At 41.8% G+C, this 23,704-nt stretch overlaps 1 protein-coding gene across 1 annotated transcript; it reads right to left on the bottom strand.

Moving 5' to 3' along the window:
- Window positions 1-466: 466 nt before the first annotated feature.
- On the bottom strand, window positions 467-2,106 carry LOC129717875 (uncharacterized). The gene is made up of 3 exons (XM_055668119.1): window positions 1,973-2,106; window positions 998-1,908; window positions 467-934 (listed from the first exon to the last, which is right to left on the bottom strand). The coding sequence occupies exons 1-3, from the start codon at window positions 2,070-2,072 to the stop codon at window positions 695-697; spliced, it is 1,251 nt and encodes a 416-aa protein (XP_055524094.1). The 5' UTR covers window positions 2,073-2,106; the 3' UTR covers window positions 467-694.
- Between the last annotated feature and the right edge of the window lie 21,598 nt (window positions 2,107-23,704).

The following is a 23,704-nucleotide window of genomic DNA, read 5'->3' on the forward strand; positions in this document are numbered from 1 at the left end:
TTTTTGTATGCAAAAATGTGAAAAGTGAAGTTCGTATAAAGCACAATAAAGCTTTGATAAAACCATTATTTTTATTAGGGTACGGTTTATAATACGCAAAGTGGTTAGAGAGCGTCTGAAAGCTGAAATCGAAAAATCTCACTCTCAAATTTGAACCCTGCATACGGATGCGTTCATGAGAAACCTTTGTAGGCAGGACAACTCCGGTAGTTTAATTCCCTGCCTGACGGTTTCGTACAAAGGCTTTGAAGCAGTGTACGGTTTAGATAAGCTAAATGAAAAATTGCGGATAACTCGCCAGTAAAACTGATTATCTAGAATAGTCCATGCTTGTATTAATAAAGATTAACCATTTAAAATAACATAAACATCTTCTATTTTTATTGGATGCAACAAGATACACTATTTTATCGAATATTTTATTGTGGAACAAATATGCATTAGACATCTCAACACAATCTAATTCTAAAATCTACATCTAAAATCCGTTGCGTGAAAAATCAACTTTATCCTATGTGAGCGCAAGCTATTTAGAATTTATGTTGCGAAAAACGAGTAATGCTGTAGTATGCTTAAGGTTCGTCTTGCAATGTTGGTGGAATAAATATTACTTTCCAAATTGACTGTTGACTACTCAATACTACTCAGTAAGAACCGTAATAAAACAACACAAATATTAATTTCTTATTGCAGGTTAATTGATAATGTTAAGCAAAAAAGCAAGTACATTATACATTTTTGTGACCAACTCTCCAAAAGCTTCAATCGATATTTCAAACATTCCTGCGCAGCTGATTCCGAGTTTCGTTTGGGTTTTCACCATAATCATCAGTAGCGTTACACGCACTTGTCGGTAGTCTGAATTCAGCGCTGATACATACCTCAACCTTTGGTGCCAGTCCAGATTGTACAAACTGAAGGAAATGTTTTCGTTCTGTAATGATGCAAGAACTCATTAGTAATAAAAAAAAAAAAAAACAAAAGTAGAACTTTATACCGCTGCGTTCAAATCATCAACCAGCTTGAAAATCCAAAACATTTCAACCAAATTCACCAGTATGTAACTTCCCACAAGAGCCGAATCGATTGAGAAACCTTGGAAAACACAATAGAGTAAACCACAAGCAAGTGACTGGAAATGTATGTAAAACATGAACAGAAATGTTAAATTGAGGAACCGCTTCAAAATGTCCAACTGTTCCAACAACTCGCTGTGATGTACAACGGTGGCATTCAATTCGTGCTTCAAAATGTTCCAAAATTGTTTAACTTTTTCCGAATCGCTCAGTTTCGCTGATCTTTCTTCATCGAGAAGTTCAATTTTTCTATCCACACGTGAAAATAAAGCCGCATACTCAGCATTCAAATCTTGCCAGGAATTGTAAATTCCTATCAGGTACGAGCTGTGCACCGTTAGATTGGCCACATACAGAACGGAAAATATCAGATACGTGCAAGTGTTCAAGTAGTTGAAAATCCTTTTCCACTGTGGTCCAATGCGGGTTAAATTATCCGGTGTTCCGTGCAGTCGAGTGTTGGATAATTTGAACATTTGGAGTAGAATCTGATCTACTCCCAAGCAGGCTAGAGACCAAAGTGTAATTCCTCGCATTATTCTGTACGAACGATTACGTTCGTGAGTTCGATTCGATTGATTGTTCAATCCACGTGCCAGGTAACTTCGGACTTGTTGCAAATCCTGTTGATAGTAACGTGCGGCAGCCGCACGGAATATAATCAGAACCGTTTCTGTGAAAAAAGCCACTGCTCCTAGCGTGTCCACCATGGAGTCCCACTCGAAAAGGGCGACGTAGATGCGATCGAAAACAATTACAATCATAAGAGTGATCACGATTCGGTAAAGTATGAACAAACGATAGTGAATGTTGTCACTTGAGAAGTGGATCCCTATCGGAATTAATAGTAGTTGAAAAGTTAATGTTAAAATGCAACACCAATCACAAAATTTTACCACCAAACACCAGCGCATACTGTAGCGGACGAAAGTAGTCCGATTCATCGTCCAAAGATTGCAGAATTTTCTTGGAGTGATTTATCACGGTTTTGAACATGTTTTTTGCAGTGTTTTCTTTAGAGAGTGCACTACAGAATGGTAAGGTTCGTACTGAAAAAGATTTTTACTGTTTATCACTTCCGATACTGTGCAATCTCGTGCAATTCGCCATTGCTAGTGCATTATTTAACAGCAGAAGGCAGGTTGATCAAAAGGTTGACAGCGCAGAGCTCTCATATTAATTTTCGATGAGGAAAAGGACATTTCAATGCACTCTTCTAATAATAATGGTGATATTAAAGAGCATCGATGGAATCATACGACTGTTTCACAGTCTAATGATAGATTAGGTTACGTTTTCTTTGTTGTTGGGGGAAGTCTGCTTGTACTTTCTATCAGAGTCAGAATAACCCGGTGTAACTAATATGTTTTTTCGAGCTTTTAAGGCTGTCGGAGTTCTTATATGAAAAACATGTAAAAATATAACATTTCACATTAAAAGACTCAACTATGGTTCATTTTTTTAGTTCAAAACCATATTTTTTCTAGTCTGAAAAAGTTTTTCAGTTTTTTTTTCATTTCTGTGTTTGAACATCTAACTAAAACCACTTCCAAGCTGAAATTTTGCGCACGACTTCAAATTTCACCGAAATCAAACCTTAAACATATACCTATGTAGCTTTTTCTATCGAAAACTTGACAAAAACATGCATCTTTTGGAAAATCCAACGGAAAACCCTGAGCTGGGAGCCGGAATCGTACTAGAACAATCTCAATTAGATCAGTTGTCCACTTCGAAACGTTCAACCTCGGGTTAATTAAGCACTCTTTCGAGAGGATAAATTTTCTGACAAACGCAGACAGAAACCGTTTTCGAACTTCATTCTCTTTTTTTCCCAATGGATTCTTCAATCCAAATAAATGGTCCTTTCTGGGCGATAATCAGCCAGCCATCGCTTGGACAGTGCCAACCGGCCAGAACGGGTCCCCGGGGAGAACGTCGTCGATGCCGTCGTCAGTCCCCTGTCATTAGGAGAGAACCCTTTACCACAGGGAAAAGGTGTCCGGCAGAACGGGTTCCTTTCAACGATGGCCAATCGTTAATGAATAGCGCACAAGTCACAATCGCACATACAAACACTTCAGAACGAGACATGAGAAGAGCGTAAATACCGTCCAGCGTTCCAGCATCCAGGTTTCCTTTCCCTGCGTATCTGCTTAGCACCGTATGTGCCTAATCTTCTCCGGTGTGTTATCCGTTCGAAATTGGGTTGTGCAAGTTTGTCAACTGCCCTGGCCGGTGGTATGGGGAAGACACAACATCAGGATTCGCCAAATGTTTGCGCTGGAGATTATATTTGCATCCGTTCGGTCACAGTACATTTGGACACAGACGTGAGTTGCTAAAATTACCGGAACGTGTGTATCGGTGTGGTCATTACAGTCGAGCTGAATAGAACTGGACATTTCCATTTCAATGCAGCACTGAGAGCCTTTCGCAAATATTGACTCTTGTCTTGGAAGTGAGCCTTAATTATCATTTAACACCCCCGTTCTGGGGGAAGACTTTGTTTATTCGCAGATAACGAATTCAATAGAGTGACTTGATTAGAATCTAGAGCGCCTGGTGAACCGTGACGTGATTCTAAAATAGTGCTCAATGACACCAACTTATCAATAAAATAGATGAAAAATCTTGTTTTTCGTTCCTACTCCACAAAAGAACGAACGGCGTAAACCGCAGAGGCGAATCATGAATCACAAGGCGGCTCCATAATAGCGGTAATAACCGTCCTTTATTGCCAGCTAATAAACACATTACAAACCAGATTAATGGCCACACACACTGCCTCCAGGCAGCAGTGGAACCAATGCCAACTACTGTCGGTCATTTATTGTCCCATGCCTACAGCTTTCAGCACGAAATTTCCTTTCTGTTGATATTTATCCCCACAAATCCTGAATCCCGGTCACGGAAGCATACCAATATTCGAAGAAAAAAAGCAACAATAGTCAATTTAATTAATTTTATTAGGGGCCCATTTAGAGGTGGTGTGGTTGTTCTCCGAAGTTGTTGTGAAAGCTATTTCCTTGATTTCCATCAGACTGATAATGTTACTCGTGTACAGTCTTTCCCGCTCTCGGGTACACGTAAGTGCATGATGCGACTAGCCAACAAAGGAAATTCCACCTCTTTCCCCCTGCCATTATTGGCACTGGTGAACAACTCCTATCCCAGCGTATGGTGTCATAAAATAGAAAAAATGATGTGTCACGCGATCGCTTTCACATAACTTTAGTCACACCACGGCGAATGAAGCCTTGGTCGCATGCACTTGCCATGGTAGCGGGTTGCGACAGGGAAGACAAGCAAAATGTTGATAAGGATCTGTTTTTTTCCTGTTCTCATTGTGTCCCCGGCTTGAAGCAAAACCTAAGCGGAATGATTATACGAGCTTACGGTGTCATAACTTTGAAATAGAGAAAAAATAAAAATACCCGGGGGTGTTAATTTTCTCATTCGGTAGAATAATGGAATCCGATTAGGTTGGGTGGAATTATTTTCGACTCAATCATCGCTCAACGCGTAAAACGCGCGCCAAACAGATGGATTATTATTTATTCATATACTCAACAGAATCATTTTATTTCTACCAATATCAGTTTGTTTTTAAAGAGGCTTTGCCTAATTTGGCATTCGCCTCTGCCTCGTGATTACCGCTGGTTGATAATAAAATCATTGCATTAATAGCACTTATCTTTTCGGAAAAACGGTTGTGTATTACGTCGGAATAAGGTTTTTTTGTGTTTCGTGCACCCTCTTTATACTTATAATAAGTAGCTACAGGACTCTCTGTGAGGCAGCTGCACAAACCGCAGTCCAGAATACCGGAGCAGCATCTGACCCGATTACTACCATCATGTCGCTCCTCGCAAGCAAGGATATGGCCAGCGGTCTCCTCCGCATACAAGCACTGGGGACACATGAGGGACCCTGCGTGCTCGAACCTGTTTAGATACTGCCTGAAGCTAACATGGCCTGAAAGAGCCTGTGTTAGGTAGAAGTTTATTTCTTCATGGCGCCTCCCAACTCATCCGGATATCTTCGGAATAATTTGGTATGTCCATCTATCCTTCACGGAATTGGAGCATTCCCGCTGCCATCTGGTCATCGGGAATAACCTTCTGGTACCACGTATTCCCCTTGTGTCACGTTGGTCGAAGCTCTCTACAACCTCCTAAACGACGTTGCTGATACCCAAGTAACATACGTTGTTATAGAACAGTTAAGATAGCTCCTCCAACACAACCTTTGGTTATAGATTTCAGTTGACATTACCTTTTCCATGACATCTCTATCACCAGAAAAGCGCAAAAATCGAAGGTTACTAGAACAAGTACTGGTGCTATATATATACTGGTGGTGCTATATGAAGTATTATAAAACTTCATGAAAGCAAGCCAACTTGCTAAACTGAAGCTGCAAAATACATCTCGAGTACCAATGCGGTAAAAAAACATGGAAAACAAGTTATTTTCAAGTTGTAATTACTAACTAATCAAAACATCGTTGACGCAAGCATAAAACTTCAAAATATAAATATTGTAGAACTGCGCTGCTTTATATTAGGAACTACAAAGGAAAAAAATAGTGATTATGGCGTATCGAATATTCACCAAAAATAAACAATAATATTAGACCAACTATTTGACGCTTTTAATACAAAGTTCTACGTGCGCGTCAAATTTCATGGTGAAACATTGCATTTTACTTCTGAAAAAATCATGCGCCATTCATTGGATACGGTTTTCTGTTTGTATATCAATGGAAAATAGATTCTTTTTATTGCGAAGAGTCTCAATTTAGCCCAACACCGCATGAGCTTAGTTCGTAAACAACTATCTGGCATCTCTTTCTTACTTGTCGTTTCTTTTTTCCTGGGTTGATCTGCACTGACCTAGTGGAATAAAAAAAACTTGCGCATTCATGGGTCAGAATTCGCCACACCAGCGCGCTTGCGCAAATGTGTTGCTATGACAACATTTACCCAGCGCATGCGCAAATGTATTGTTACGCGCAGTGCAACTAGATCGAAAATTGTGCTCGTCAGTCGCACTTTTAATTAATTATAAATTGCTGATAAAAACAATGTTCAACTTTTCAAAATGAATTGTTTCTGTCACTTGAGTATTAAAATTGTTTCCGTATAGTTTAAACGTTATCTAGACATAAAATATAACAAAACTAGAAAACGTTGTTCGATATACAGTAACAAAAATTAGCGTGACATTGGTTGCACTGCAAGCGTTTTGTTTACATTTTCATGGCGCATTTCGATCCAACTCAAATAATTTGAATAAAATCGTTTAAATAATTTTAATAACAATATGATCAAGTCATTGGCTGCTGAATACTAAGACCAACCGAAAACGCTTTACAGCGACATAAATTATTATTGGGCGTGTATTATTGAACTGGCGCGGCTGCCTCGGCTGGACATTTTTACACAGTTGTTATAATAGGGAAAACATCTGGAAGACATCTTGAAGACAAGTGGCATTTATGTCAGTTATTGTTTACTGAAATCATGTTATTGAAAAAAAAACATCTCCAAAACCAGAAAAACGAGCTTGTTTTCGAAGTGTGGTCGAATTACTGATGAAGAACAACTTCTCGCAAATGTTTTATTTGAAGTTGTTTTCTGTACTGTTTTGATAACATCATGAACACAACTTAAAGACAAGCAAAGGCAGTTTATATTTATTAATCTATGAAATATACTCATGATATAGAATAATATCACCAGAGCAAGAAAATAACAACACAAGTTTTCGAATGCGCTTATAGTACTCTTATATGACTACTGTCATTGTGAACTATTTTCTAACATGTTTTGTGTGTTACTTGGGTAGGTATCATGCCGGAAAAGATATAAATGACACGCTTCTTAAAAAAATGGACAAAAATTGCCGATTATTCATGGGTTTACCTTTAATCGCACTGACGTAACTACTCATGCATCATCAATCATAGTAACCCATGAGTTAGCAAAAAAATGTGACAGCTCTATCATTCAAACTCTAACTGTGATGGCGAAAAAAGTGAAGCAACTCCGTTCAGAAATGTGCGCGTTCGAAGCACGGTACCCCGCCGCGTCAAAAACGGACATCGTGCGGCACTTTGTGGACGCCGGGTATGCCCGTTCCGGCATCTAAAACATCTTGACACTATTGGACAACGATCAAAAGAAAGTTCGGCTCCGGACGGCCAACGACCCTGAGCGACAAGAAGCTTCAAAGGATGCTGAAGAGGAAGACCGAGGGAAAAGTCGCTAAATCGCTGCGTGTACTTGGCCGGAAGGTTGGTGCATGCGGTAAAACAGTGAAAAGTATCTGGAGAACATGGGCATACATGTCAGGAAGCGGCAGTCCCGTCCACTGGTCTTGGAGCTGCAGGCAATGATGCAGCGACAGCGGTTGGATTAGATGGTCAAGTCGATTTTCCTGGTGAATTACGACGTGGAAGTGGTGATGGACGACGACACCTATCTCACCCTGGATGGCAATGATTGGTAGGGTACTTCGTATTTCACTTTTCCCATGAAGGAAGTGAGCTCCGAGGTGAAATTTATTCCACACACCAAGTTTCCCAAGAAGGTGCTGCTGTGGCTGACAACCAGCGAGAAGGGGTTGTCAAAGCCGCTCTTCTTTCGCTCCGGGCTGGACGTGAACGGGGAAATTTATAATACGAAGTGCCTACCAAAATTTGCGTCGTTCATCAAGAAATACCATAAGGGCGAAGACACGGTGTTCTGGCCAGATTTGGCGTCGGCCTACTCGAAGCGATCGTTTGAGGAGATGGAGCGGCTGCATATCGATGTGGTACCGAAGTCGGTGAATCCGCCGTGCTTCTTTATTCCCCTAACTGACCGTAAGGACGTAGCCGGCACTGTTATCGATTCATCACTCAGTATGAATCAAATTTGTTAAATTGTTGATACATTGAAGAGGGTAAATTAATTTTAAATTACCTAAGATCCAATCAAGCTCAAGCTCTACCCGGTCCGATGTAGAACACTAGTATTGATATAAACAAAAATGAGGGGAGGCGTCAAATCAGCGTTCGCCTGTACTGCCGTTCTACGCATAATTGTCCCATGTTACATTTTGGTCAATTTACCTTTCATCACCAAACGATGTTTTTTGACGTTAATTTCCAGAAAAATACTTCAAAAATATTTTGTTGTTCTAAAAATGTTTCAAAAAATATCAAGTCTGTTTGCCCCATTGTTGAGTTTTCACGCACAACTGTCCTGCTAGAGTAATCTCCACATAGAGTTATTTATATATCGTTATTACGAAGCGTAGAACTCAGAAAAACCTAAAACTAGTTAGGAACTTCTGAAGATGGTGAAGGTGAGGAGGGAGGTCTTCTTTCTTAAAGGGAGGGACATTATTTTAAAATACAATAGCTATCTTTCGAACAAACTGCACATTTTATGAAAATTCAACCATGAAAACGGAAAAAATGTTAAGCAAAAACACATCGAAAGCTCAAGAAACAAAGACAACTGCTTCTATTGTCGTAGGGACTTCGTTTTTTTGTAGGTAAACGTTCGTAGAAACTCAATTTATTTGCTGGAACTACTCTTTGAAGCATCGACAGCAATGCTTGCTCACGTTGTGCGGTAATCCCTCGAAGAGACTTTTGAAACACAAGGTTTTGGTACAGTGTAAAATTGTTATCAGCGATTTTTTTTGTTTCATGGTAGGTTGCTATTATTCAGGTTTTTGCCGTCCACGGATATGATGCGCTGATGAGACCTAATCTGTTAAGGCTGTATTACACTTTTGACAAAGCGTCAAATATTTGTCACTATCTGACTGATAAAAATTTGGTCACAGATAATTGTTTGTCACTCTCCACTCTCACTCTCCAAAACTAAAACGTCGTTTGCACGAGTTGCGAAATTCACAGTGGGACTGTTATGCGTGGAATTTGCCAATTTATCCTATAATTCTAGGCATAAGAGTCCCACTGAACAATTTTTCTATAAACAACCGTAAATTAAATTCTCAAATGGAGTATTTGATTATTTTAATTGGATATGTTGGTCTTTAAGGTAATTTCAATCACGTAATTGTTTCTTGATATGCCATTTCGCTTCAGACGGCAAATACTTTTCAAATCTTCAATCGCATTTTTCTCAGCTGTCCGTTTTGGAACATGGAACAGTTATGAGTGGAACGGCAGTGTAACTCAAATCACTCTTCCGGCTGATACTGTGCTGGAGTACTGATCCACCAGGTTTAAAGCGAGGTTTCTCGACCTCTTTCGCTAATTATGCAATATTAGTTCTAGAGACAGCACGAGAAGTGATAGGCATGACAACGGAAACCACGCGTAGTGGGTGGATCGATGCTGAATGTCGAGAGGTGACGGTGGAGGAGAACCGAGCCTACGCCAACACATTAGTAGCAGCTAATCGTGTGACGCGTCACATGCGGGAGAAATGCTGGGAGGCAAGAGCTGCCGAAAAAAGGGTTCACCGCCTTAAGAAACGTGAGCACTACGATGGCGTCCTCGCGGAGGCGGAGAATTGCTTCACCAGGCACGACGCGAGGAGTTTCTATAGAACGATCAACGGAATCAGGAACCGGACCGTGCTAGTACATGCCATGTGTAATGACAGGGAGGGGAACAGGGAGGGGTTGGTAGCAACATTTTGAAGGGGTGTTGAACAGTGAGGAAAGTAGGAGAGTCGTCGAGCGGAACAGGATAGAAATTGGTTAGGCCAACATTGGTCGAGGTGAAGAATGCTAAGGAACCACAAAGCGGCTGTACGGATGGCTTACCGGTCGAACTTTTCAAAGCTGGGAGCGAGTGGCTGTGTAGTGCAATTCACCAGATTATCCTAAGGTTATAGTCTGAGGAGCAATTACCTACGGACTGGTTGGAAGGACTCATATGCCCTTTCTACAAGAATATAGACATAGACTCAACTGTAGTATTTATCGAGGCATAACCCTCCTCAATTCCGCTTACAAAACTCCCTTCCGTATCCTGTTCCAGCGACTGAGGCCGTTGCTGGAAGCCTTTGTTGGAAAATACCAATGCGGTTTTCGAGTGGGGCGATCTACAACGAACCAGATGTTTGTCTTGGGACAGATTCCCGACATGTTTCGAGAGTACAACTTGCAGACACATCGTCTGTTTATTGACTTTAAGGCGGCGTACAACACAGTGAAACGCAACGAGCTGTGGCGAATAATGCTAGAACATGGTTTCCCAACAAAATTAATTAAACTGTTACGTTCGACGCTTGACAGTTTCACATCATGCGTCAGGACAGCGTGTGAATTTTCGGACGCGTTTGTGACGTTAGATGGTCTGAATCTGACGGGCTCTCGAACTTGCTGTTCAACATAGCTTTGGAAGGTGCAATACGAAAAGCATGTGTGCAGAGGAGCGGCACCACTATCACGAAGTCTCACATGCTTCTGAGCTTCGCGGACGACATTGATTTAATTGGTGTTAACCGTAGAGCAGTTGAGGAAGCCTTTACGGCTCTCAAAAGGGAAGCTGCGAAAATTGGACTCTCCATAAACACTGCCAAACGGTGGCTGGTAGAGAGCGTGGTAGCCCGGCTGCGGCCCATCGAGAATTTCTGGGCAAATATGAAGCGCAAGATCTATTCCAACAATTTTGTCGCGAAAACGAAGAGCTTAAAAACATACCTACACGCATGTTCTCGTCCGCACAGTCACAACAGTCCAAGCGTTGAAGTCACCCGCCACCACCACCGGCGTTAAGCCCGTCAGCTCCGTAGTTACAAGGTTGACTATCTGAGCGAACCGATAGGCCAATGTGGCGGAGCGTATCAACTGCAGTAGAACACTCCGTTCACCTTGATAACAGCGTACCCTTCATTCAAAGTGTATACAGCCTCATGAACCAGGAACCTGCTCGTCGTCCTTATGGCCGCCATACTGGATTTATCCGCATCTCGGGCGTACTACAGAGTGCTTGGCGTATCATTTTCCGGATATTTTCCGGATCGTGGTGTAGAAGAGAAGGATTAAATATAAATCCATCTAAGACTACACTAGTACCGTTTACAAAAAGAAAGAAAACTAATCTCAACATTCTTTACTTAAACAGTGTTCTGCTGACATTCTCCATGGAAGTTAAATATCTTGGAGTAATCCTGGATAGTAAGCTTCTCTGGAACGCACACGTTAAACAAGTCTTAAACAAAGCTACCTGTGCTCTTTGGGCTTGCAAAAAGACTTTTGGGAAAAAATGGGGGCTTAAGCCTAGAATGATACAGTGGATCTACTCGGCTATAGTAAAACCCAGAATAACATATGCAGCTTTGATATGGTGGCCAAAAACCAAAGAAAAAACGACTCAACTCGAGTTTGAAAAACTGCAAAGGCTTGCCACTACAGCTATTACAGGGGCAATGGGTACCACTCCGTCTAAAGCCCTTGATGCTCTTCTCAACCTTCTGCCCTTATCTCAGACTATTCGACTAGATGCACTCAAAAGTGCAATTAGGTTATGTCGTACATATGCTCTCTTTGAAGGAGACCTAAATGGTCACCTACGAATTTTGAAGGAGTTTTATATAAATCCTCTAATACTAAAAAATGAAGATCTGATGGATAAAAAGTATGATTTCAACCATCTATTTATAGTTCTAGATCCAAGTCGTAGTGAATGGGAATGTGGAGGGCCCAGCACCCGAGATGGCTCAATAATATTCTACACTGATGGCTCAAAAATGGGAAATCGGGTAGGCATATCAGGCCCTGGAGTAAGTCTTTCAGTGGCGATGGGAACATGGCCCACGGTGTTCCAAGCTGAAATCTATGCCATTTTGGAATGTACTTGGATCTACTTGAAAAGAAAATATCGAAATGCTAACATATGCATTTTTTCCGATAGTCAAGCAGCCTTGAGCGCTTTGAAATCTGTTACTTGCACTTCCAAACTAGTTTGGGAATGTGTTAAAATGCTTCAACAACTAGCTACGCGCAACAAGGTAAACCTCTACTGGGTTCCTGGACACTGTGGTATCGAAGGTAATGAAAAAGCAGATGAGCTAGCAAGAGCTGGATCAGCAATGACACTTATTGGTCCTGAACCATTCTGTGGGGTTTCCTTTAGTGCCCTGAGAATGGAGCTATCAGAGTTGGAAAAAGGTCAGGTGCTGCTGAACTGGGAAAGCACTAAAATAGCTCGTCATGCGAAACGATACATCAAGCCTAACGCTTCGACTGCACTGAAACTGTTAAACCTTTCAAAGAAGGATCTGAGTACTTATACTGGGCTGATCACTGGTCACTGTCCGAGTAACTATCATCTAAAGCTAATAGGAAGGTTTGAAAATGACAATTGTCGCTTCTGTTACATAGAGAGTGAAAGTGCTCATCATTTGTTGTGCGAATGCCCAGCAATATTCAACAAACGGCGCAAATTTCTTAATAAGGGACTTCTAGAACCTTGGGAAATATGGGCTAGTTCTCCGAACAATGTTCTGAATTTTATTCGCAGTATAATACCTCATTGGGATAATGCCTTCAATGACAAAGGCGACTACTCAGACACATAGTAGTTGACTATACAGGTAAAGGCCTATAGTAAAAGAGGACACACCACAAAAGATCTAAACACTGGTCGCAGTGGTACAATGTCCCCAACAAGGAAAAAAAATCATTTTCCGGAACAGGCCAAACACTTGAAAGACTGCCTCGTAAAACCGATCACTGCGAAGTAAGGGTGTCTGTCTGCACCTCTATGGATGCAGTCACCCTCCTGGTCGGCCGCCACCAATCGTGCTACGAGTTCCTCGTGTTCTTTTCTGGTCTCTCCAAAATGGTGTTCCAAAGCAGGAGGAGGCCTTTTCTTCAGGTAATCGACTATGTTCCGTCTGTTCGCCAGGAACTCGATTATGGCATCGGCTTGTTCATAAATTTCTCGACGACCTTGACTAGCAAGCGACCGTCGACCGTGAAATCCGGTGTGGAAATAAGTGTGCTAGCCTTTCGACCTCCGGTTTTCCCTAGACTGCCGTAATCTCGCAGACTGACGTAAGCGCCATTTTTCAAATATGGGGTTCTTATGCCAATTTGTTCGTTATTCGAAGACCCATCTTTTAGTATCTTTCATTTAGTTGTTACTTACTCGTACGTTGCATAAAATCAAGAAAACAAAATGACGTATGCACCATTTCAATACAAAAGTGACAAGTAACCCGTTCGTTTTTGGGCCGTATTGAAAAACTGATCAAATGGATTTACGTCACAATGTTGTATCACGGCAGTACATCCGTCTCCGCTTTTTTTTCTGTGGAGACCGCAGAATTTTCTCACGCGCCAAGGGGTTTGGTAACCACCATACACTCGTCGTTGTTTTTTATTGTTGCTCAAGTTTAGTTAAATGGGTCCCCTTTCCATGATGGAGTAGTCGCCTATGTGTTCCCATGGGGCTGAAGCAGTTATATTATGGCCAAGGTAGGCCGCCATGGCGGCTCCGACTGGCGCGGCGTAAGTCAGGAACAACCATCTGTTCATACTCCTGCCTGGTTCCAAATTATTACTGTGGTATGTTTCCGGAAGGGTCACGTCTAGTTTCCCCAAGTCTTTGGTCGTTCCTCTGGAGACTAGCGGGGTGGGCTCTCACGACCTCTTTTCCCAAGGCTAGCTCGATCTCGAGGAAAAAACCCTTCTTCTCGAGGGCGGCTTTCTGACACCGATCAGAGATGCAGACGGCTCTATTGAAAACTCTCTCTAAATTAGGTATAGTTTTTATTCAGTAACTTTCAATTTGGGTGGGTGTGTGTGCGTAGGGGGCCGGCCGGCTGCTGAATCTGCCTCGGGTGATGACTCGGGGTGCTGGTTCTGACGGGTGATTTGCTTCGGGTGAAGGATTGGGCTGGTTCGCTCTGGTGAACGGTGGGTGAAATTCATTCATTCACTCTTGCCGCGCTGCGTTGCTTGGCGGTACTCTCGGGGACATGAACGCTCAGATCGGTAGGGAAGACATATGAAGACGAATGACAACGGCCAGCGATGCGTCAACTTCTCAGTTTCCCGAGGGCTGAAACTCCGAGTTTTTTTCATTCCCCGAAAGGACATCCACAAAACCACCTGGAGATCATCTGACCAGCGTACAGCAAACCAAATTGACCATATTTCTCATCAATGGCCGGCTCTTCTCAAACAATACAAACGTACGAACCAATCGCGGTGCGGCTATTGGACCACTACCTAGCTGCGGTATCTTTGCGCTCAAACTGATGACCGTATACCACGCGTGACATCGCCGAACCCCGCGGCTCAACATTAAGCATCTCCGGGACTGCTGAGGAATAGGCGCAACAGCTCGAAGCGGTACTACCCACGACGGAGGGGGTTGGCGCATCGCCTCTCGAGGAAGGCTGGTGCAGCATTCGCACAGCTATCGGGGAGACCGCAACGGCGACACTAGGAGTGGAAGCACCAATTGACAAAAACGACAGGTATGACGGGGAGTGCGAGGCAGCGATAATAGGGAAGAACCGGACCTGGGCGATATACCTAGGCAGGCCAGCGAGAAAGAACGAGGCCAATTACAAACGGGCACAGAACTACATAACTACGATTCTCAGACGAGAGAAGCTCCAGCAAAAACATCATGAACATGAGTAGCTGGAGCAGCTGTACCGTGCCAGTGAACCTAGGCTATGTGCCACAAGCCGACATGCAACGCAACTACACGGATGGGAATCTTCTCACGGACGCCAGCTTGGTAGCCGACGGATGAAAGGAGTATTTCGATGGACACCTAAATAACGGTACAGTAAACAGAAGCGAAGCAGGAACTAGGAGCGCCAGCAGCAGATGACCGAGTACCAGTCCCCGATGTTCATTAAGTTCTTTGTGAGGTCGGGAAGCTGAAGAACAACAAAGTCGCAGGCAAAGATAGACTTCCGAATGAGCACTTTAAATATTGTAGGGAGGTGCGTGCTAGATCGCTGCAATGGGTCATTTCCTGGATTTGGGAGGAGGTAAAACGGCCTGAGGAGAGGATGGAGGGAGTTGTATGCCCCATCTACAAGAAGAACGACAAGCTGGAGTTCCGCAACTACTGCGGTGACTCGCTTATTAATGCCACCTGCAGAATACTCTCACATACCCTGTTCCGTTATCTGTATCACCTTCAACCAGAAGATTCGTGGACCAAGTAGGCTTCATAGGAGCCCGTGCCACCACGGACCAGATCTTTTCTATCTGACAGATATTACAGAAATGTCGCGAGTACAACGTGCCCACACATCACATCTTCATCGACTTCACAGCGACCGACAATGTATTTTTGGATAAACTGACTCGATTCATCAAGGCCACCATGGCTCAATTGATATGCTACGTGCGTGTTTCGGGATGATGGACTTTCCCGATTGCAAACAAGCCGTTGCGGCTAAGACAAAATAAGTATTTCTTTTTTTTTTTTAAATTTTAACTGTTTTGTTTTTTATTCTACCACCAACAAAAGTTGACAGATTTTTGTTAACATTGTTATCTTCAATGTGTGAAGATAGTGTTATTTCATTATAAAATGGACTTTTTATCGAAAAGAATCAAACGTGAAAAATTTCAGCAAAATCGGAAATGACATTTAATTTTTAATTTATTTTTTCTACCAATGTTGACCAATTTTACATTAGTAATATCATAATTCAGGTTGTCAGCCCATCGGCGATTGATAAATGGGAATGGGGTTTCGTTTTCCCCACTGGGCCGTTATGAGAACAAAGAAGGAGATTGCTCTCTCTCCCTCTGACAATTCTGGTATTTGCAGTGAAAATCTATTCAGTATTTTTATTGAGCAAGAAGCTAAAGATGTTGAAAATTGTTATCAATGATGAAACGGTTGAAAATCAAATTAGTAATAAGGTCCTGCAAATTGATAAGTCTAGGAAGTATTTTGAAAGAAAAACAGTATTCAGGATATTATTTTTTGTTATTTTAGAACAGTTCTAGATATCTTACTTCTGTGAGAAATTTATCTACAATCGATTTGACATTAACAGATCAAAGTTGTTTATGTAGTGAATTGATACTTAATTTTTCCATATGACATAATTCAGTTTAAAACACAGATCTGTTTTCATATGTAAAATGGGTAAATGGGAAAAAGGGAAAAGCTCATACTGAGAACCTTTTGAATAATGAGTTATATATATTAAATCAAGTTAACATTGATTCCACTTCGGGCGCATTGTACATAATGCGCAATAATTGATGCCAGCAAACATTCTGTTCCAAAGGATCGAGTAAAATTTTTAGCAGCAGTGCTCACATAAACCTGTTTAAACTATTGATAGTGTTTTACTGAAAGAGACTGAACATGAATTTTACGTCTTGGAAGGAGATTAAACATGAGGTTCAATTTTGAGAAACCAAATCAACTTGGGATTAAAGACAAAAAATCAAAAACCCTTCTGGAAACTGTTGAAAACACTTCAAAAACTTCCAAAATCTATTCCAGTATTTGAAGAATTTTTTTTGAAACCAACATGAAGTCATTAGTCAATATATAAAACTATAATAATGATAAAATTTCTACCCAGTATTTTTTGCTGGTAGAACGATGGGATGCATGTATTTCCAAATTATGAAAAGATACAAATATAACCTCAATTTTCAAACCGGACATTGGAATTCAAAATCTAATCGATTTACTGTCGGAGCAGGTGTACCAGCTTCTTTGTAAAAAAGTCAAATGAGTGTGAAAAAACACTTTTATTCATAAATACACTTCACCCAGATTCCTGACATTATATCTAATCCCATTAATGCGTACTTTTGCATCGTGACAAATCGAAAATTAAGGCAGCAACTTTGAAGCAAATAAATCTAAATCCGCTGAAGGAGTGCACCGACAAACGAAGCTTTCATCCAAATTGCCACATTCCGCGCATTTTCCCCTGTTGACTAATAGCAATTATGTGTTAGCGCACACAAAGGGACAAGCGGAAATTCCGGAGAGCTGCAAGTGAAAAAATTCCCACCGCATTCCTATTCTGACACTTGCCAGAGTTGATGGATGAATCCTGACGTCGTCGTAGCCTCGACGGGGGGTGCATGCTGACACGCAAAAGCTGGACTCCTGTTTAGCCTGTGTGTACATGAGTGTATACCCTCTTCCACCCGTTCGATGTCAGAAAGGTCATCCACATTGCAACAGGGAAAATGGTTGGGCAGTGAAAAAAACCGCTTGTATCACACAATTTTCCTCGCTGAAAAGAAATACACCGAATAAAGGAAAAGCTCAATCTAGATTAAAGCTAATGAAAATTCTTGTTGCGCGCTTGTTGATGACGAATGCGAAAGGGTGGTTCAAAGTAGCTTCGTAAATCACCACTCGTAGCTTCTGTTTGACGGTAGAATTTTATATCCACCCTAGCTACCATTTCAACCTAAAAGTCATAAATCAAGACCGGTTGGTAAGACACCGAGAAGGCTCCGGAAAATAGCAATTTCATCAACTAACAGCAAATAGTGCACAATAGTGAGCGTGGCTTAGTACGCGGTAGGTTTATTTTCCGCCATTTAATGGATCCTGTACATAAATCATACACCTGTCCGACGATTGCGCCCGATAATGGTTGTTATCCAACGATGCACTCTGTGCTGAAAGAGCTAAGACTAGCGAGAAGAAATTCGGTGTGAGCGCCCGAAAAAGTGGATCGATTTTTTCTGTTTTGTAATCAATTATGAATCATACGTAACTTAACGTCTTTGTATTTTTCCGCCTCAATTTCGACAGATGACCGTAATTCGCCAATGACATGTTATTCGTCATGCAGCAAAACACAACACAAAACTGATTGCACTGATTGACATTGATGATATGGTGCCCCCCAAGAGACCGCTGCTTGAACTCTGCTTACGAGCGTGATTGCAATTAAGTGGCCCATAACGAATAAAAAAACCTAGGCAAAAAAATAAGTTTGCATGACAACCCCACTGTCATTTCGGCCTTTATTTAATTTTGTTTCTATACCACCCCCTCCTCTCTCCATAATTTCACAATGATATTGATATCATCGCGTTATCAGTGGCAATTGATCGAGGGCAGAAACAAATGCGCGAACATATGTCGCATCCGGCCTTTTCGCAGTTTTACTTTAAGGGAAATAGAGAGCGAAAGCCAAAAAAAATGGGACAAATGACATCAAAAGGGTTGTCGTGCTGCAATTGACCTCGCGACCAGGGGCTGCCAAGCAAGGGCAGTAACAAAAAAAAAAGGCGAAAACAAAAAATCAACCGTTAGCATCGAAAGCCTTTAATTATAAAATTAGTCATAGCGACGCCCGTTCACCGGGAATAATTAACAGGTGCTTGGCGGGCTATTCGCCGCCAGGGTGGATGAACTGTTTTTTTTTTCTTTGGTGCGAGTGCCGAAATCGCTGATGCAGCTCTCTTGTTTGCGGTAATAAATTAATTCCGGTGTAATCTCCGTATAAATTATGCAAATTGCGCTCAGCGCTGCTTGCTAGCCAGAAAACAGAAGGTTCGCAATCCTTTTCATTGCTTTATTTGTATGAGGAACGAGTTTTCTTAGTTCAAGGAAAATGTACTGTTGGTTAAATATAAGGGCATTTCCGAAATGTTATTAGCATTCATTTTTCAGATCAATAAATGCATTCAAAGGAAAACATGTCACATATTGAGAATAGATCAGATTCAAGTTTATGATTTTTGGCTCTGGGGTTTTGAATTTAGAATAATTGATTTATGGACTTTCTGGACTTTGTGAGTTAGTTTCACGCTCTTGAGTTTGTTAATTTTCTTGACGTTCTGTATTTATTCCTTCCTCAAATTTCTTGAAAGTCTTGAATCTATCATCCTTCCTGATTTTCTGGACCTTTTTTGCTTTTTCCTATCTTGAATTTTTTGTTACTGGATTTTCTGGTCTGTGGGATATCTTTTCAGTTTCGAAAATAGCATCGTAAAAAATATCGTATAAAACATATTTGTAACAATTTTGCTATTCATATTTGTAAAATATTTTCCACTAGTTTACCCCTTCAGACTAACAAAATTCAGCGCCAATTTTGCTCCTCTCAAAGCGTTCCCATTTCGGTGAACCGTCAGACAATGTCTCACTATAAACTAAACCCCAAAATATGCGAACCGGGCGCCCCAATGAACGGACAGCGAGCGAACGAACGAACGAGAACGGGAAGGAGACAAACAGACAGACAGTTTTATGCTTAATCCGAGGGCTTCGGGATTTCTCGCCGGGCGCTTTGTGTTTATTTATGGCTTATCTTATCCTTTTCATTCGGGCTCCCGGGCTCTCGGGCAATGGCAAAATTGCATCCGGTTCGAGGTGCAATGTTCGCTCTTCGTGCTAAGCGAGTGCAATAAAGTGGAAAAGCAGAAGCGATTAACGTGTCTCGATTGCGGTTGCACTCCAGAAAACGGGTTTTCCTGCCCCTGTACCAACCATGTTTGACGGATGGAGCCACATGGTGTTTGAGGGAAGAATTTTAATTTCTCCAAACCGGGTTTACGAGTCAAATCGTAAATGCAAATGGGTTTTCCCCCGCTTTCGTCTCCTCGTTTCAGCGGGACGGAGGCTTTCGCACCGCTGAGATCCGATGATGTGTGGATGAAAATTAATTAAACTTTGCTAGGACAATAGATTCATTACAGTTTGGGGGTGAGTTCCAGAATGGGAGAAAAAAATTTGAACACAACCGGAAGGACTCGTTCGATGTACGTGACAAACCAATTTCCATTTGCGGCCCTCAGGGGATGCCAGCAGTGGACGAGGCGTACGCGGACCTTTGTTTGCACCGCGCGTGAAACCTGCTGTAAAACCTCGTCCCTCGTGTTGGATCCTGGCAAGCAATGGACCTGTCCGTTTGGCCCAGTGGTCACAGTGGTCAAGCTGTCCATCAGTCGTGAATGCTATGTTGAAAAATGCTCCCATTTTTCACATTTTCCCAGCAGCCCGACAAGCACCGACGCGATGCCCTTGGGTTGTCACGGTTATTCTTTTTTTTTTTTTGTTAAGTCAATCGTGGTAAGAGAAGCGATTGTTTCCAGATGAAATGAGCGTGAAGTGCTGTCTCCTCTGAAATCCAGTACGGCTGGCGTTTTGTCTCCTCGTGCGCTAGCCAGATCCCATTTGGGGGGATTTTTTTGTGTTGCTTTCTATACAGCGGGCAATGCTTATCGCTGATGCTTTGGACGATTTGGAAAAGTGGTTGGAGAGACGAGTCGGCAAGTCTGGACTTTTTGATTGTTTCAATCGGTCAGTTTATTGTTTATCGCAGGAACGAACAATTCGTTTAGTTGAAGATATGACTAGAAAAAGAAAGTCGCGGTGGTTGGGTTGTATTTTTGCACACCTTCGATCGGAATAGTGTAGAAAGCAGTTCGTAATTCGGAGTAGTTGACAACACACCGGAAGTTGGAAAACAGAAAACCTTTTCCACACATATGTAAAGCATTTTTAATGGACATTTTCAATCCATCCCTAGTCGATAAAAGGCTTGTGACACAAGCGCTGCCCTCACCGGAACGAACGAATGTCGTAGCCTGAGTAATGACATTTCGCGTCTATCGAACAGAAGCGAGTGTAAACGAAGACACATACGGTCGCGCGTTTGTTAGGTTGCGCTTGCAGCAGAGCAAAACGGTAATGTTCAGAAGCGCGACGTGAATCGTCCCTTTGCAGGAAACCCTAACGGTCTCGGAGAGCATCAATTCCACGCGGTCAGTGGACATTCGATGCTGTGGCTTCCGGGGTATTCTGGGCAAATATTTACAATGTAAAACCATCTGTAGCGTGTAGAACGCGATGCAGGAGACTTGTCGTAACGTTGTGTACATACTACAAACGATAGAACCGTGAACAATATTTACCACTCGGACGATGGCGGTTTCTTTGGGGAAAAGGACGTGGTTTTTTAGCTGCGGTTCTAATGGTTTCCGTTTGCCTGTGAAGTTATCTTTAGAAAGTGGGAAATAAAACTTTGTTTGTTTAAAATGAAAGACTGTTATCGCGCAACAGATTCTTACCATTATGTCCTAAATATTCTAGATTTGATTAATAAAAATAATCGACCGCTTTCATTCTCTCAACCCAGCGGGAACTGAGTTTGGCTTCCCGAATCATCAACCTCGTATTCAACTTCGCAACCATCATTCAATCATTCCGAACACGAAACATAGCAACGCGTGATCATCAATCAAGTTAATTAATTAAACCGAATTGTTTGGCGCAGTTTCGTTGGATTTTCATCATTCATGTCACTTTTTGCGTAGTGAAAAACAGTGTTGCAAAAAGGGGTGCGATATGCGGAAAACATTTAACAGATACCATTTGAAGGTCTATTCAAATTAAAGTAGAATTCGTGCAAACTAAGTGAACTGAGAAAAAAAAATTATTAATCTGTTTGCACAAAAACATTTTTGTGTGCAATTTTCGTGTATTTAAACCCCTTTATTATTAATATCTTATATTCCAAAGGTCACATCGCTGGTAAACATAATCATCGTTATTGTCGTTCACACAAATTACCTTTTTTATTGCATCACGAACATGCGAAGTAATGGAAGCGGGTCATTAGAAACTTTACGCAATTGGTCAAGGGTAACGAGACAACCGACTTTACTATGCAGCAAGACCACTGGTATCCACCGAACCTTTTGCCAGGTGTTCATAAGGACGAAACCAATAACCATGTGCGCCGGTATATGCGCGAAAGACACTAGACGACCCTCATTGCATTATTATCCAGGTTAGCTGATGGAATCCTCCGATGGCCAGACACGTCTCTTCCGTCTAACTTAACCCGATACCCATCAGACGAATTCAGCAGCCCAGCAGCAGCCAATAAAAGGAGTAAAAGCCAAATAAAAGGAGGAATTTCTTTCATTTAGTCCACGTAACATTAAATCATTTCAAAAAACTCAGTTGTAACAATAAAATAGTAAGAATATAAGGCCAGCGTGACAGGCGATGTAAGTCTTTCTTTTAAAGAAGACTCACAGCATATCGAAGTGGGGGCAGATGTAACGTCACCCATCATTCCTCCCTCATTAGCCTTCAGGGTTCTGTCACTATATTTGACACGGCTAGAACCCGGAAAAGAACAGGTCTTCTACCGGGTGATAAAATGCAAACAAATATTATTATAGATAGAGATGCAAAGGTAAACTTGATCTCTGGCAACAACGATTGTAACACTTCCTTATCAAGGAGCTTCGTAGCCGCAAGGTTACAGAGTCCGCTTTGATAAGCGGGTGGTCGTGGGTTCGAATCTTAGTAGAATCAGGCCATTTGGTTGTCAGAGGATTTTAACATGGGTTCATTGTCAGGCTCTCCACGACATACCCTTCCTTCAAGCTGAATTCTATACACTGGGGTCTTTTTTACGCGATTGATCTTATCGCTTTTTAAAGGTTAGATTAGATATACTTAAACTAAACTTATTTGATACCGAGTACGAATAGTCTTCTAAATCACATAAAAATAATCCGCGTTATTGTAAAAAAATCGCGTTCAGTAAAACGCATAAAAACGAGCCGCGTAAAAAAAGACCCCAGTGTAGTACCCCTGCTAGCTTTCATCCTAACAAAAATAAGTTCCTCTTATAATAAAACTGTTCTGAGTCACGTATAATAGTTCACTTCAGGGAATTGTGATTATGGCACGATTTTGGCTGGAGGAACGAGGTTTCGATAAGACTCCTTCCTCTTGACATAATAAACCCTTCTTAGAATAAACCTGGCCAGAGAAGAACGTTAGGTAAAGTCTCACTCCAGGAAATTGTAATTTGGCGATATTGGTAGGATAGAAAGAAGCTCGGTATTGTAGAACAGTAAGCTTGAAACGGAAGGGTAAAAATCTCACACACAAGCACGGATATAAATGAAAAAGCGTGTCAATATCACAATAGATCAAATGTCTCTGGTCGCAGTGATGAGTCTACACAGAGAAAAAAAACATTTTCTTCTTTCCTTCCCTGATGACTGTAAGGACATGGCCGTTGTCGATCTTCACAAAAGCAGAAGCTATTGAACTATTGAACATTGAAGATAGTGAATTAATCCCAAATTGCCATCTATATGGGATTAATTCACTATCTTCAATGTTCAATAATTCAATAGCTTCTGCTTTTTTTAATCCCAAATAGCCATCTTTATGCAGCGTACGATTCAGTTAAGAGAAATGAGTCCTGGCAGATTATGATCGAACATGGCTTCCCAACAAAGCTGATTAGGCTGATACGTGCCACCCTTGAAGGTTCTACATCAAGCGTCAGGATAGCCGGTGAGATATCGGACTCTTTCGTGACGTTAGATGGTTTGAAGCAGGGTGACGAGCTGTCGAACTAATTGTTCAATATTGCATTGGAAGATGCCATACGGAGGGCTGGTGTGCAGAGAAGCGGCACTATCATTACGAAGTCGCACATGCTTCTCGGTTTTGCGGACGATATCGACATCATTGATATCAACCGTAGAGCTGTGCAAGAGGCTTTCGAACCTCTCAGGAGGGAAGCTGCGAGATTAGGGCTTGTCATAAACTCTGCCAAAACAAAATACATGGTGGCTGGCAGAGTGCGTGGTAGTCCGTCGGAGGTTGGTGCTGCGGTGGTGGTAGATGGGGAACCA

This window comes from Wyeomyia smithii, chromosome 1 (assembly GCF_029784165.1).
Source record: "Wyeomyia smithii strain HCP4-BCI-WySm-NY-G18 chromosome 1, ASM2978416v1, whole genome shotgun sequence".
In the NCBI taxonomy this organism is placed as follows: Eukaryota; Metazoa; Arthropoda; class Insecta; order Diptera; family Culicidae; genus Wyeomyia; species Wyeomyia smithii.